The 17,083-nt window shown below is 45.8% G+C and overlaps 1 protein-coding gene across 1 annotated transcript in view; it reads left to right on the forward strand.

Moving 5' to 3' along the window:
• LOC119403267 (anoctamin-4) overlaps nt 1–17,083 on the forward strand; it is an 89,179-nt gene that overhangs the window by 50,261 nt on the left and 21,835 nt on the right. The window contains exons 15-21 of the mRNA XM_049418249.1: nt 3,716–3,778; nt 7,283–7,357; nt 10,648–10,806; nt 11,954–11,990; nt 13,960–14,071; nt 15,080–15,134; nt 16,442–16,537. Coding sequence (XP_049274206.1) covers nt 3,716–3,778; nt 7,283–7,357; nt 10,648–10,806; nt 11,954–11,990; nt 13,960–14,071; nt 15,080–15,134; nt 16,442–16,537 — 597 coding nt within the window. The remainder of the gene's footprint in view (nt 1–3,715; nt 3,779–7,282; nt 7,358–10,647; nt 10,807–11,953; nt 11,991–13,959; nt 14,072–15,079; nt 15,135–16,441; nt 16,538–17,083) is intronic.

A 17,083-nucleotide genomic window follows, 5' to 3' on the forward strand; every position in this document is an offset into this window, starting at 1 on the left:
GTTTGCACATTTTCAGCAATACTCTCTGCCTTATCTTCCACGCATACCGGGACGCCAGTCGGCCCAAGTACGTATTGAAGATAATTAGACAGCATTGAAAAAAAAATGACTGGCACTATAAGCTCTGTTGCTGCGTTTGATTTTGTAATATATTCCCTAACAAGAGTGTGCGGCAGCCGACAACTGTTATAATGTCCACTAGTTAAAGGACCTAATGGCATTGAAGGATCATTATTCTGTGCGCTTGCTGACTGAAATTGAGCACGATAGTCGCGCCCCAAATGTTATTAGAAGTAGCAATCTAAAGTATGCAACAGGTTGAAATATGCTAAATGTAATTTCGAATCAAACTCCGTTGTACGTAGTAACGTTGCGTACATGTTTAGAGCCGAACACAGGAATTTATTTCGCCAGTCGTTCCGCAGGGACAACACCACCCAATATGAAATATTTATACATCGCTGCCATATACAGTAAAACCTCGGTGATACGATCACGGCTCGTACGAATTTTGGGGTGATACGAATTTTTCTGTGGTTCCCGGCCATGGCCCATTAGCCTGCAATGTATTGGAGTACGGTTGTTGCGAACCGATTTGCACCCCGCGACGTTTGATACGAACATACGCTAGCGCACAGGTACGAACAGGTGTTGCCCGCGCTGTCGCGGAAGACGCAGCAGTCACGCGCGGGCGCGGGCATGCGGGCTGCGCGACCATCAACGGTGCGTCATTGCCTCCGAGATTAGTGCGTGCGAATCTTGGAGGCCTTTATGCGCCTTCGCGTTCTATTACAGATGACGTTGACGTCGCGCTTTTTTTTTTCGACGTGTTGACGCGTGCTCCTGTGCTCGAGGCAGCAGCGTCCTTATGCTGTGTTAACATGTGCCTGCCACGTCGATGCAAGCCACGTTCCCGCAATGAGACGTTCTATGAAGCAAGACTGAAAATCGGGCTGCGGGTCCGTCATGAAGTCCCATGAAACGTGGAGGAAGACCCCAAGAGACGAAGCGGACGGTCTTGGCGAAGGAGCTTGGCCTCTATTGTGTGCAAAGCGCTTCTTAAGTCACTTTCGCCGCCGTACTTTGATGTCATGCAGAAAAGCGTTGAAAGATTAGGAAGGGCCTACTAGCGGTCACGGGGTACAACACATCTGGTTCATTATTTACACACGCGCGCATGCACCGCATATTTACGAGTACAAGTATGATCGTTGACGTCTAAAAACTTTACTGGCAATCCTTCAGAGCTGTTTATGACGTCGCTGCAGTCCTGAGAAACATTATCAAAACGTATGCCAACTTTGTTTTGTCGCATACTAATTTTCCATGTTTTCTGGTGATACAAACTTCGGATGATACGAATATTTTGGGTAACCCCACGAGATTCGTATCACCGAGGTTTTACTGTAGCTTTATAGACGTACAGTATAATCTACTGGTATCTACATATTTCACACAATCATACGTTAGTTACGCTGAAGAGCGTATCGCCGCAGTTATATATTTGAGATGGGTTGGGTTGGGGTATTCGAGCCCCCTAACTATACCCCCAAGTACGGCTCCTAACAGTACGGACAACACTGGACACAAATCACTTTCTTGCATCGCCTTATTGCATAAAGCGATGCATTAGTGTGTATGAAGCCGCATTTTTGACTCGACCAAGGATTCTAAGGCCAACGACGGTGCCTGCAGACGACTTGTAGCTATATTGTGACTAAACACTACGCATGCGGCCGCAGCTATGAAAGACGAAGGCACATGACTTGTAACCGATTGCAACAACGTTTGGCAGTAGTTGTACACTGGCGGCATGCCTCTAGGTTTTTATGTAGCATGTAGACTACGCCATGTAGTTAACTTAGTTGCTGAATCAAAGTGCCCCACTGGCTTAAGCAATTGGTGAAGGAAAAAGCTTCGAAATGTGTAAAGAATAAAAACAGCAGTACTGGGAACGATGACTGCATGTCTTCACTGCGTGTTTCTTGTCCATCGCTAAGACTCTTTGCTGTAAATTATTTAAAGATATACAAGGTGATAGGAAGAGGTAACGCTAATATGCAGCACTGCTTTGCGATCGAATAATTCAGGAACCAATAGTACGTGCAATCCTATAAAATATAGTTAAAAGGCATCGCCTGAAAAGAACTATCTTTAAAGCAGCGCAAAATACGGAAGCACAAGGCAAAGAAGACCACAGGACATCAGCGCTTTGTCCTGTGGTCTTAATGGTCTTGTGCTTCCGCCTTTCGCGCTTTTTTTTTAAGTACGAACCTTAGCGAACTCGTCCAGTCTTGCATCCCTTTGTAAGAAATACTTTTGATTACTTAAGTAAATATACATGTCTATTACTGACCAATTTTTTGAATGACATAAAACTCAGTTTGTCAATGAGGAATATTTAATAGACATTCTGTTATGCAAATAGAAAGGCGAGGAGGATAACTTTCTTTGGCAGGCGTTTCCATAACAATATCGTGTAGCACTGCTCCCCCTATAAACATTTTGTTATTCCCTGAGCAAAATGTTTATCCAACGTGATAGATACGGAATAAACATTATCTAATGTTACTGCTTTTCAAGAGCATCATATGCATAATCTACTAAAAAAACTAACGAAGGGAATAATTTTACAAAAAGATATATTATCTTTTTCGCATGCACAGCTGGCACATAAACCGCGCTTTCATGTTTCGCGCACTCTTTGTTTTCTCATCGTAAACATCTCTCGCAGTAATTTGCGATCATTGCGAACCATTAAGATATATCTCTACAATAGTCTCCTAATGAAACTGTTCAAAAAGCTTATCGCCATTCCTATGGCTGGGCAGTAGCCGAAGGTGCACCTACACTAGCCTGCTTATTGCTGAGGAAAACTTTATCGCAGTTATTACTTTCAACCCATCATGGCTCCCCCAGTTTATGCAGTCTGCACTGATTACGACATTTGCCCTAAAGGTCTCCCTGCCTAGTGGTCAACTCATCGCACCGGAGGAGCCCTAGCTGGTCCGAGCAAAGCCCTGTCTCTGTTTGCGTGGACCTCATTATCACTGTGCCTCTGTATTCGCACTTACGGCACAACAAATTTATTTATCAACTGCGCTTCCACCTCTCATCTGTATGTGGAACTGCCTTCCCGATTAGAGTGATGCCCAGTCTAACGACGAATGCTTGCGCGATATGCTATGATATTATTTCGGAAACCTAACGATTAGATACCCTGTATGGTCAGTGATAGTACCTCGTTAATATTGGTATTATATTATCGATTTATACGACTTTATCGTGTTCTGTACTGCGACGTTATATGAGTTCCCTTCACTTTACTGTTTCTTTTGTACCGTATTATTTCTTACCGTGTTTCCAGCGAAATGCTGGTGTTGTTGTTGTATAATATACGTTATTGCAGTGTAAATATTGCTTTTTTTTCGCTACCGCTCTTGCCTCAATACCTCCCACAAGGCCTGTGAGGTAATTTAAATAAATGAGTTGCAAAACCGCGCGCACTGTACTAAAAAAGTAAGAGCTTTTTATTAAGGTAAATACAGACAAATGAAAGAAAGGTCACACATACCTGCATTTTGTGGTATTCTGTATGACATATATATGAAATAGCCACTCTGCAGGCTTCATATATTTGGCACGGTCTGCATGTGTGAGTGCTTATATGTCTTTTACGTTACAAAAACATTGCTGACCGTTTATCTCTTTATAGGATGTTGTAAACCCTGAGTATGAAGCCAAAGCAACAGTGTACAAGCTGAACCCAGTGACTATGGTAAGAAAAAGACACACTCCATGAAGGAAGCTACATGACGAGTTGTATCGATAATTTACACGTGTTCAGTAATGCCACAACAGCTCACATGCTGTGTTCCCCATGCTCTAAAGAGTTCCAGGCCGTTTGCTTGCGCAGTGCTTTCGCTGGAACGCTGGCGTTACCGACATATCCCTGTTAAATTTCTTGTGCGCCTTTAGTCATTCAGAACGAGCAATGTCGTGATCACTGTCTGAAGTGAAGAGTCACCAAATGTGAAAAGAAATGTTTAGTTCTGCTCGAGAAGCCAACTTTGTTGTTGCAGCGCACTGTAGATAGGATGACTACCGCAATGTTAGTAGAGGGTATAAAGGAATTAGTAACTTTGCAAGCATAACTTGAAGTCAGATGACATAAGAAAGGCTATACTGAAGATCGCATGGAGACGCCTTCGTCGCGCGGCGTCCATGAAGGTGTGTTGATCAAGATGGTGGTAATAATAATGATGATGATGACGATAACGATACTTCCGTAACCAATAGCATTAGAAAGAGTGAGCTGCTCATTTCCTGATTGGCCTACAGCATGCATACAGACTCGGAGAGGAAAAGCACCTAATCTGTGAGCTTACAAACCATTCCTAGGAACTGCAACATGGCAAATAGTGTGCGTATATCGCACAACAAGAGATAGCAAGGTTCTCAGAGGTGCAGTCTGATTAAGTTTTTGAGGTGAAAGGAGAATCAGAACGCTGAGGCACTGCAATTTTGTGGGTGGAGCTTGTACGGAATTCTGAAACATCGATTATGCAGAGGCCTCTCGGCTTCGATAAATGAACGCTGTACTTGAAGGCCCATTTACTTGTAGCAAGGAGGACATTAGGTACCGTTCGCTGCTTTGAGGAATTCCTTACAGACAAGAGCTGTTAATTAGCACATAGGGGGCAGTGGCGCAAGTTAATCTTTAGACCGGTTATTCATATATATATATGTGTGTGTTCGGTCCCGCAGCGACGCGAACTTAGGCGGGGTAGACGTCTGCTATCTTTTTCCCGTAACGTTCATAGGAGATAAGGTTACCGGGGAATACAATGACTGTACTCCCCGATCGCTCCACCAGAGCACCCAATTGAGTGCAACAACGCCTAGCAGTCGCCATTGACAGGCATGCAGTGACGTCCGTGGGATGTCTAGAAGACATGGCTGCGTAGACTTCCCACAAACATCAGTCAGAGCTACAGGATATTAAAGGGATGTGTTTAATACGCTAACCGTTGTTAAAAATAAAGCAAGTCACGTACCAGAGTAAAACTTTTGAGAAATGACGTTTGGAGATTTGGACGGGTTTTTTGTTCGCAATCTTTGTCAACAACAACAAAAAAAAAACGTGCGAATCCCGACACTTCATTCTTTTTATTTGGGATTGTTCAGTGGCCTGCGTCATTATAGTGATTGCTGTGGTCTTGCGTCCCAGAACAGCGATATGAGAGATGCCTTAATGGAGGGTTTCGAAAATTTCGACCACCTGTCGTTCTTTAATGTGCGCCTAAATATAAGCACACGAGCATTTTCCCTCCATCTAAATGCGGCCTCCGTGGCTAAGATTGGATCCCGCGACCTTCGGGTCAACAGAGAAGCGCCATAACCACTAGACCACCGTGGCAGGTGACCTGGTTCATATAACAATGTCTTTATCGGACGAGACGGTATTCCGTCGGACTCTTGACTAATACGCCAACTGGCCGACTCATCTTCGATCAAACTGCGAGGCAGGACGGGGAACAGAGAAAGAAATCAGACGGCTTTTCAATAAGCCTAGTTGTGAGTGTGCGTCCGTCTTTCTCACTTATCTTTTGTGCCCCGTCCTGCCACGCAGTTTGATCGAAGGTGAACCCGCGCCAACTCGACCAGCTTTCAACGCTGCTTAACTAAAAGGTGTCCCCGACACAGTTGCGTAGGAGCTGTTTCCGCATGCAGCTTTCGATCGCAGACCGTATTTCTTGTGGCAGAAGAAGGTCGTGTATACGTCCGTCGCACGAATATGTACTGCTTGAGTGTCATTGGGATTTGTAACGCGTTTGTTTGTGAGGCGGTGTAAGCGTGTTCGCCAATATGACCACACAGTTAGCTGTCGACAACGCGAATGCCTGGAGATGGGCAGCAAGATGACGCGAGAAAGTCATTGCGGGTCTTTGACATTCAATTAGGCGATGGTTTCTGCAATATTATTTTTTCTTTCGTGCTATCTTGCACATACTTTGGTATTGCAGTTCCGAGAAAAGGTAGCAAGTCCCCTTTACCAGACGGCAGCACGAAACTGGTCAAAGAGGAACTTTCACAATCGAAGCTTGGTAGGACTTAGAGATCTCAGTGGTAATCACGGCGGCGGTGGCATTGTACGCAGAAAAATCGCGGATGTATACCGGGTGTCCCAGCTAGCTTTAGCCAAGGGTCAAAAAATAAAATATCAGAGGCAGCCGAGTGAAATCGCTTGCAAATTACTGACAGTCGCCTTACGCACTACAGACAATTTTTTGTTTGGTAATTAACTAATTTGTTAATTAGGATTAGTTAATGAAATTGATAAATATTGACTGTAGGCAAGAAATGCGCCTTGCAAAGTTCGGGAGCGTCTTCAGAAACCCCAATTCCATTATTTTCGATAAAGAAAGTCTCACGTATACCATTTTTTCCAAGCTGCAAAGAAAGCCCGCGAAATACAAAAAGAACCACGTGACTAGCGCGTTCGCGCGCCGCGAGAATACTGCCCTCAGCCATGGTTCGAGCGAACGAAATCTGCTGCGGCCGCGACTCGCCGGCTCCGTCGCAGCAGTAGGCCGATAAATCGACGGTGTTTTTTTTGGCCCGCGTCAGCCAGTTGGGGCGCGTGACGGTGCAAGTTGTAGCGAGCGCGGGACAAGAAACCACCGTCAACTTATCAGCCTATACCACTGCAACGGAGCCGCCTAGTCGCGGCCGCAGCTGATTTCGTTCTTTCAATCCACGACTGAGGGCAGCATTCTCGCGGCGGGCGAATGCGCTATTCACGTGGTTCTTTTTGTATTTCGCGAGCTTTCTTTGCAGCTTGGAAAAAATGGTATACGTGAGAGTTTCTCTATCGCAAATAATGGAATTGGGGTTTCTGAAGACGCTCTCGAACTTTGCAAGCAGCATTTCTTGCCTACAGTCAATATTTAGCGATTTAATTAAATAATCCTAACTAACAAATTAGTTAATTACCAAACAAAAAATTGTCTGTGGTGCGCAAGGTGACTGTCAGTAATTTGCAAGTGATTTCACTCGCCTGCCTCTAATATTGTGTTTTTAAACCCTTGGCTAAAGATAGCTGGGACACCCTGTATATATAGCCTATGCAACGGAATCAGCTTTTAGTTTCTTCTGTCTGTAATTGCTATTATGTGCGCTTTATTTTCCTTCATATGTGATGCTTCTTCATCGATATCCTTCCCAGTTTTCTTCTTTCGAATTAAAAGCTACAAAGATGCAACTATTCTTTCTTTTTTAGAGATACGAGCCATACGTGCCTTTCTGGGAGAAGATAATCAGGATATCAGGGGCCAATTCCGTCGTCCTTTTCATGGTGAGTGCCTAACAGAGCACTGATGTAATATTATTGACGTCATCATCTCAAGGAAAAAGAGCTGCAACCTATAATGCGCGTATTTTGGCTTTAGAGTAACGTTTAAATTACACGTAAATGGCAAAATACGACAAAGAGAACATGATAGGTCTTGTCAAAGGTTTTAACTCTTGTCTAGTGCCAAAGAATAAACTCGGTAACGAGTATGAGCCGAGGAGCTTCTTGCCAAGCAAGTGTATTGTATTTATTTTTAGAAAGGCAACACTAGGATGTTATGGGAATCTTCCTACCATAGCTTCCTCACTACACCTGTTGAAAATTATTCCGAAAGAGCGAAGTCTTCTCTCTTGTTGTTTTTGTTGTTGACCTCAATGTATATGACATGCCCACAGCCGGGGGCTGGCGGGATACTTGTGGCGGCCAAAACGTGACGGGGAATGCAGAGCTGTTCTTCGTCACATACACTGTGCATTCATGAACTCACTCCGAAGTAAAATATTGGTGGTTTCAAATGTAATAATTTTTACTTAAGGCAGCGGCAGCGCTCACTACGCCACATGGTGGGAATGTCAGCCGTTTTCTCGACGATGTCACTGCACACAATGTCGCATGATACTAAACACTCGACGGATGGTTGCTATAGTTAGGTGAGCAATGTGTGGGGCAACGGCTATTTGCAGGTTCTGCCGAGTACGAGGATTAGTGCCCGCTGTAGTGTTGAAGAATCCTCGGAACACAGGGTGTCGCAGCAGCCAACGTTTCGACAAGCGGACTTGTCTTCTTTAAGGCTGCAAGCTGCAGCCGTGAAGAAGCCAAGTCCGCTTGCCGAAAACGTGCCTCCATCGACACCCCGTGTTCCAAGAATTTTTCATCGCTTCAGGATTCCATCTTCAGCTGAACATCTACTTTATTTGGATTCAAACTGAAGTCTGAATTATTAAGGCGGAAGCCTCGGATGTCTCATCAAGCGCGAAAAGTGACAGTCGACGTAGGCGTGATGGAAAAATTCATCATTGCATCATGACGTCACCCTATGACTTCATCATGACGCCACAGGACAATAAAATGTGTGACGTCATTATGACGTCACTATGGTGTCACATAACGTGACGTCACATGATGACGCCATCGCATGACCGTCACTGGGTCAAAGGTGGCCCGGTCTCAGAGGCACGGCAAAACCACGTGGGGTTCGGAAAGCTCCCGACTCTTCCGATCGCGGAGGCAGTACAAAACCACGTTGGGTGAAGAAGGCCGTCGGAGGGGGATGGAATCAATACAATCAATTAAGAAGAAAAATGAAGTGGCTTTTACATCCGAGTCACCTTAGGTAAATTTGTGTACATAAGGGATGTATTTACCTAATGCTTAACTTTATGCATTCGCCTAAGACGACTCGAAGGCGAAAGCTATGTTTTTGTTTTTATTCTGAGTCGATGTATTGATTGTCCCCCGCCGCCTTCCGAAAGCTTTCTGCACCTGATGTGGTTTTGCACTGTCTCCAAGATCGGAGGCATTGCAAGCTTTATGCCCCTCACCTGGCCGATCACGTTGCCTTTTTGATCGGCCCGCCTTTGACAATTTTGCGACGGAATCATGTGATGACGGCGTCATGTGTCGTCACGTTATGTCAAGTCATCTGACGTCATGACTGCGGCACAAATGCTGGTGATATATGACGTCATGATGACGTAATATGGGAACGTCATCACGTGATATTTTTTGCATCACCCGTGTTGACGCCAACGCTGCGGGATGACGGTCGATGGCGACGGTCAATTTTCGCGTTTGATGAGATGTCTTGATGAAAGTATCTGCAGATTTGTTATAAGTTAAGAAATTTTAAAAAGCCTACGTTTGAAGTGTACAGTATGATTTGGGCTGTCTACATTTTATTCAATTTTTAGCTTTTAACACAGCACCGAATATGTATGAAGCATACCTCATTGGGCTAAACGCGCATCTTAAATCAGTGCCTTCCTATCACGAAGCGTTCTTAGCGTGGAGCTAGCCGAAATTCATAAGCCACTCAGAGGCTTGTTTCCTTTCCGCCTAGCACATTAATAAACCTCAGATAAAACTCACAGACGCTCATGCACTGACGAAAACGTAGTAATTAGACACAAGATGTTAACGAAGTCAAACTACACGGCTACACCACGTTTGTGAAGGGTATATAAATTGGCACATGGAAGATATCGTGCCGTATGGTTCGTGTGCAATTATGCAATGCTGCTCAGTCATACTTGCGACGGCTCACTGCTCTCCCATAGCAGACTACATATCCAACTCGAAATCGTCAACCCAGCACTTAGGCGCCTGTTCATGCGTTGAGCGGCGCAACCGATAGAGCGAACGAGGACGAAAGAGAGCGAGCGCGGAGTCTGCCGATATCACGAGCCACTGGCCTTTAACCTCGCTTTCTTCCTCCGTCACGCGCGCTGACCCCTAGGTCGGAGTTCGTGCGCATGCAGGGCTGGTACGTGCACTGCGGCTGGCTACGCTTGTCGTGACTGGGTTGTCTGCGTTTTGCTTGGTTCGCGACGCCTGCAGTGCACATAGTGGTGTGCGTAGGGCACGAGCACTAGCAGTTAATGTGGCTATATGTAACGAATACTAAAGTGTTACGACTGCGGATAGCGAAAACTTCAAGCACAGTTAGTTGCCGTTGCCCAACACGAAGCTGCGCTCAGAATTCGCATTAGGCAGTATCGTAATTCCAAACAAGCTGAATTTTTTCCAAACAAGTAGAGGACATGGTACTGTCACAGCTGCCCGATAAAAAAGAAGTGCGGCCTTTTGCGTGCCCACACAACAGCGGGAGCAGCCTAGGTGAACTTATTGCCGCTGTGGCGACACAAGACAGGTCGCGCCAGGGTCGCGCCAAGTGTCCTTGTGTTGCGGGTTTCTTAAGGAGGCTCTAACTCTTGTCAAATATTATTTGGAAACATGTCATTAACACTCCTCTGGATGCGCTAGTGAGTTGCAGCACTGTGGCCGTGGTTGAAGTGGCCCCCTGACTGAACGCTGGCACTGGCAAATGTTAAGTTTATTTAGAGAATACCAGTAATTGAAGCAGTGTTTACTTCGCTAATTTTTGCTATGTCGGCACCGTTTTGCAGTGCTGGCGCCGCAACGTATTGCAACTCATATTGGACGTGACCGTACAGTACTATAGTGTGCTAAGATTTATGTGCGCATTCAACACGTTCAATTGGAACCATGTGGGACGTCGACGCGCTTTTAAACCGATTTGATTTCTAAATTGCTCTGATGTTTCTCGCTCGCAGTTGTGCCTTGTGATATGCACCGTGTTCGGGATCATCGCCTACCGCATCATCCTGGTGGCGCTGTTGTCTCGAGACCAGAACTGGCGCGCACTGGCCCACGTTACCACGGCTGTAACCGCCTCGATGCTCAACCTGGTTATCATCTTACTCATGAACAGGGTACGAGTGATACATGCACCTTCACTGGCTCTGTGGCCTCTTTTAATGCGAAAGCGTTCGCGTCCACCCGGCGAGATCCGTTACCACCAGATGGCGAGAAAACTCACGTGACCATGTGGTGACGTCATGTGATGATGTCGTGAGGAACGTCATCACGTAGGAAAGTGGTGAAAGTAGTGATGACGTAGTGTCATGACCATCATGACATGAGGATCAAGTCGTATGATGACGTCTTGTCATAGTTACGTGATATGGATAGCTCGTAGCGGTGCTCTAGTGGTTATGGTGCTCGACTGCTGAACCGAAGTTAGCGGGATCGAATGCCGGCCGTGGCGCCCGCATTTAGATGGAGGTGAAATGCTAGTCTTGAGGCGTTCTTAGATTTAGGGGCACGTTAGAAAGCCCCATGTAGTCGAGATTTCCGGAGCCATTCTCTACGGCGTCCCTGATAATCACATCGTGGTTTTGGGCCGTACATATTCAACAACGTTTGATCACTCAATATGGACATTCGAATAGCATGGAAGTCGGCATAGTCGTTGCATCCCCACACTCCGCTATTTTGCACTCAGTGCAGTTAATGAGACTTAGGTGGCTTTGTAGCTTTGGTGCTCTGTATTATAAAATCCCGTAGTGACGATTTCCATAGTGACAGTGACGGGCAACAAGCGTGTCGCGTACGTACAATGGGGCCTCGCCGAAAAATCCAATGATACCGAAGTAAAGCGAATTATGAGCTTTGAAAAAGAGACAAAGAGAAGTACGAAAACATTAGGAGGAATTAATTATGCATAAACGTTAACAGCTGAACTACATATTGGACCTGTCTCCAATAAAAGGCTTCGTGGTGCGGTTCTGCCATAGTCTACATTTCCTGCGTTTGAACGTCTAAATAAAATGAAATAAAACCACTGTGATTTGGGAAGTAATTCAATTTGTCAAAAATGGCACATACATTGCTCTCATGTTTTCTTGCGTTGACACTGATTTCAATCCGCGACTCCTGCTTTTATGTTCGCAAGTGTTCAATTTTTTTTGTGTTTTCTCGGAATATCGTATTGTCGCGAGACGCCTCATTTCCATCGGTTCTACCATTTGAAGATGCATGTTATGAAACAACGCGATTCTCCTATTGTTTTTCGTGCAGGTATACAGCAGGATAGCCACACGGTTGACCGACATTGGTAAGTTGTGTACCTAGTACCTTGATCAAGTTAACGATGAGGAATCGATCAAGGGCTCCAACAGAAAATGAAGCCAAGGATGCTATAGAGGACATTACTTGTAGTAGAGGTGTGCACGGGCTCCGGGTAGCCCGAAAGCCCGAGCCCGACCAGGCCCGCGGGCCGGGCTCGGGCGGGCCGACGTATTTTCACCTCGGGCCCGGGCCGGGCTCGGGCTACTTGGAGTATTATCGGGCCGGGCTCGGGCCCTGCGCGAAGTCCGACTCAAGCCCGAAATATAGAGAATGAGCGCGAATTGTTTTCCAGCACGCATACAGCGCCTTTTCCGCGACCGCCCTTTACCGCTTTTCCTTTCCATTCACTACTTTAAGCAAGAGGGGAGCAGGTAAAGCACTGCCTCTGTTGCACTCCGACAAAGAGAGAAGTAACACCACCTGAGCTAGTGACGGCGCCACGCGACTGTTCGCGTTAAATTTAAGGCCAAATCGCATATGAGTGAAAATGCACGCGATAGCGACGAGCGACCCGACGTAGATCGCCTTCGTGCAAGCTGACGCTTGCATGGGCATACCCCATACACGTGACGGGTTTGGCGAGCGAACTCCATTGTTGCTGGCATGAGGCCGTCTACTTGTATAGAAAAAGTGCCGCGAACAGTCTCTATTAGAGACTGTTCGTCGTGTGTCGTTTGATCATATTTGATATGCTCAATAAAATGCCAAATTACCGGAAAACGATGTTTTGTTTTCGCAGCGAACTTTCAAAAAGCCGGGCTGGGCCGGGCTGGGCCGGGCTGGGCCGGGCTGGGCCCGGGATTGTGTTTTCGTACGTCGGGCCGGGCCGGGCGGGCTCGCAGCCCTTTGCCGTCGGGCTCGGGCGGGCCTTCGACAAAGTCAGCGGGCCCGGGCTGGGCTCGGGCTCGGAAATACGGCCCGTGCACAGCTCTAACTTGTAGTCCTATAACTGTATTGCGGTGATTATGATATGAATGCAAAGAAATGAGAGAAAACGAAAATACAACTTGCCGCCGGTGTGTACTGAACTTACAACCTTCGGATGACACAGAGTGTCATACGTGTATATACATAGGGAAAATGCGGCATGTGAGCAATATAAACTCTTTTTTTTTTTGGGGGGGGGGGGCATTCACCAATGGATCATGATCACCCAAGTGAAGGAGCAGCAACTCGCCGAAATTGCACTTTTTACGCAATATAGAAAAGCCACGATGCCATCGGGCTTATCCAGTACAGCTTGTGGGACAGGAAAAAAAAAGGGGGGGGGGACGAAGAAGGATTTCGCGTTTTGTAGAATGAGATGCAATAGCGATATACTCAAGCAAGCCTTTGATGTTGGCCCTTCTGAAAGTGTTCATGCCTACAATGTTTCGATACCAAATTAGTATATTCAGTGGTTGCTCGTTCGCAGGCTTCTACACTGACGAGTGTTTCAGTTTTTTTTACTTGATTTTAATGAACGAACATAATGAATGAATACATACAGACAAAGCTGGCTTTTCCCTAGCGACTATTATGGGATCGGGTTATTTAGTAACCACGGTGCACATTCGTAACGCAGAAAATTGGAAACATGAGTGCTAATGTCAAACAAATTTAAAATAACAAACGTGCTAAAAATCAGAAACTTGTCAAAATTAAAAAAAAAATATCCAAGTGGTTCTCAGTTGTTAGAATTGTCTTTTTTTGACAGCGACTTATTACTCACCTGCACCCTCAATATAACTCAGGCGTAATATTGTCCTTGCAAAGGAGCCCCGGTGCTTTCAACGCCAGGTTCACTACGCCTGCTCCGCGAGTGCAAAATGGCTCATGCCACTTGCACGTGCTGTCACACAAGAAGCCGAGAAACCTTAAGAGAGTAGGCTTCGTTTTCTGTGAAGAACATCAATGTCACACAACTATGCTCTGAGACTGCTCTCCAAATATTCTGCAACTGTGTTTACTTTCAGAACGGCCAAGGACGCAACGGGAGTACGAGGACAGCTTCACGTTCAAGATGTTCCTGTTTACGTTTCTTAACACCTACTCATCCCTGATATACATCGCATTCTTTAAAGGCAGGTATGTAAAACTGTAATCGTGTTCTAAGGCAACCTCCAGAGCGTATGTGGCGCTAGAGACGGGAGACGCGCCGTGGCTCAGACGCCATACGTTCATTCTAAAGCACGCGCACTTCGTCGTCGGCTTCTCCTGCCACGATTTCATATGTCACATGTGACGAAGGGGACATGACGTATGTCAGAGCCCCAATTTGTTGTTTGCTTGCTTGATCCTTATTACTTGCGCCTATCCCCAACGGTACTCACCTTCCTTCTCATCGTTTTCTATATTTACCCGTGAACCTTCATATATACTGTAGCTTGGTTTTGCCACCACGCATGCGCGTTGGCTCAGGAAAACGACTTTGCAGCCATCTTTTCTATACTGCTGGCTTCAGTTCCTCGAACCACACTGTAAGTATAGTGAATGCAGAGAACCGAAGAGAGAGAATAAGAATAGAAGAAAGGCGGGGAGGTTAACCAGAGGTGAGCCCGGTAGGCTACCGTCTTCCCTCTCTCCCCTCTCCCCTCCTCTACCTACTGTACGACTTAAGGTGCCGAGGACGTTACAGAACTATGAATGCTGGTGGTATGAGATTCAATGAAGTAAGATTCCGTCTCCATACCATTTGGTTTGCGATTTCGGCAGGTTTACTACCTTGGTTAATGTTGAGTGAGACACAATTTTGGTGTGTCCTGCAGTGTTGCAGAATGGCGGCGTAGTTTTGGGCATCAAAGGGCGGTATGATTGAGCGGTCGTGGTAAGAGTTCGCATATGACTGCAGGAGATCTGTACAAAGTTAGAGACGTAGATAATACACTGCACTCGCTTATTTAATGCGTCATAATAAAGTCAGATTACTTTTATTAGTCAAGCCACAGAAACCGATAAGGGCTACCGTTTTCTGCTAGTCCTTTCTCGCTGTAGGGTCAAAAAAGTCAATTGTTAAGTCAGCTACAGAGACGGCCCATAGCGACTTGTTTTTTACCTCAGCAGTAATGTTGAATATATTCAGTCTTTACCTTTCAGGTTCTCCGGGCACCCAGGCAAGGAGGGAACGCTTTTTGGATACAGTTTGGACAAGGTATGCCTGAGCACGAATAAATTTCACGAAGAAGGAGCACTTTCAAAATAATCTTATTTGCTTACTGGTCCGTTATCACCGCGCTTAGAATTAAAAAATACATTTGTCGGTGCGCATCTGTGTGTATGAAATCGTACGGCAGTTCGGTACATTACTAAATTCGTGAGCGAGCAAGTGCGACAGTAATCCACGTCATTCAGCAAACAAGCGACTGAGGGAGCGTTGAGTACTTGAGTGAGTGACTGGTTGCGTCAGCCAGTTGCAGAGTGAGCAGAGGATAGGGCGAACAGCTAACCGTAGCCTAAGGCAGACACAGCGCGACTACATCCTGAGCACCAAATTCCTCCGCTGGTATGTCATGCGTTAATTTCATGGTTGTGATCGTGAACTGGTCTTGCGTACTCTGCAGGGGTGTAGTTTGCGTATGCCTGATATTCGATTAGGGTATTGTGATAACGCGCGCAGATTGTAAAAATGTTTACTGATTTTTCATTTTCTTTAGTATCGCCTACAACCTTGCTAACTGTTAAATTGGTGGTAATTGGAGATTGTGTGGTGGTATTCATCCGGCTATAGGGATACGTATAATAATACTGTTGGCAGCAGCAATACTATCTCGGGTTTCACGTGAGAAGACAATCACACGCTTATAAGGCATGCCTTAATGGAGGCTGCATATTACTTTTGAACACCTTGGGTTCATTAACGTGACACTTGCACCTCTAAATCTAAGTACGCGGGCGTTCTTACATTCCGTCTTCGTCGAAATGTGTTCGCTGTGAACGAGAATCGAACCCGAGTCCTCGAGCTTGAAAGTGGGACACCTTACGTGTTAAGGTATACCACGGCGGATGGGAAAATTTGCAGGCGCGCTTTAAAAACTTGAACTGAATAGGTCTCGCTGGCGCTCATACACTCACGGTGACAGCAGGAGTCGTCGTGAGTCTCATCATGGCACATAACCGCATGTATCGACTCTATGCAGAGCTGGGATATAGCAGCCTGCCAGCAATGTAATAAAACTGTCACTCGCCTTGGAGGAACGATAAGTCAAGATTTATATTGGTGTTTCTAGTGGCGAAAATGTGTTGAACAATCGTTAAACAGTGAATGCGCATGGAACCATCGTTTCTGAAGGTGGACTTCGAATGCAGGGCAGCTGCACTTGTGCACAGTGAAATCCACTTGTCAAAACGTTGGCTCCTGCAGCATTCCCTCTACGACGATTGCTCAACGATCTTTCATAGCTTCAAGCCTCAACCTTGCCCGTGACCTTCTCTCTTATTGGTTGGTTCTGTTTTCTTCAGTGCGAAGGTGGCTGTCTGTACGAAGTGTGCGTTCAACTGGCAATAGTCATGGTGGGCAAACAAGTTCATCAACAACATACAAGAAATCGGACAGCCGTAAGCTTTCGACTCGCATGACTCCTTACCACCATACTTCTTTTGTGTGCTATCTGCTTCTCTAACGGCCCCGACATTCCAGCTACCTGGTTGTGTTGGAATAGCAGACTCATCAACATTTGGCAGCTGATTTACCTTCCAGGCCTTACAAGCACCACTCTCTTTCTTGAGTTTAATTTCGTACACGAGTGTTTGAAATTTGCATCGCTGATTTGAATTTTCTATGAGCATGAAATCTTGTTATTATATTACCGTCCACTGTGATGACACCGGATCCATGGTGCATTCATAATCAATAATAGCAACCTGTTTAACAAGAAACTTTGCTGTTAGCTGGGCCAATACACAAATATTGTGTGCTTGGGGTGTAGACACAGTCTTTTATGGTGACACCACAGCGTAGGGATTGCTTATTTGTACCGTCTGTAGAGCGTGTTAGCTTTAGCTGAGCTTACATTTAAAGAATTGGCTACCCGTAACAGCCTGCGTCACTGCCTGCGCAAAATGGGTTTTGCAGCTTGCTGGGTTATTCTGGCTGAGAATGCA

The sequence above is a fragment of the Rhipicephalus sanguineus genome, chromosome 8, assembly GCF_013339695.2.
Source record: "Rhipicephalus sanguineus isolate Rsan-2018 chromosome 8, BIME_Rsan_1.4, whole genome shotgun sequence".
Taxonomy (NCBI): Eukaryota; Metazoa; Arthropoda; class Arachnida; order Ixodida; family Ixodidae; genus Rhipicephalus; species Rhipicephalus sanguineus.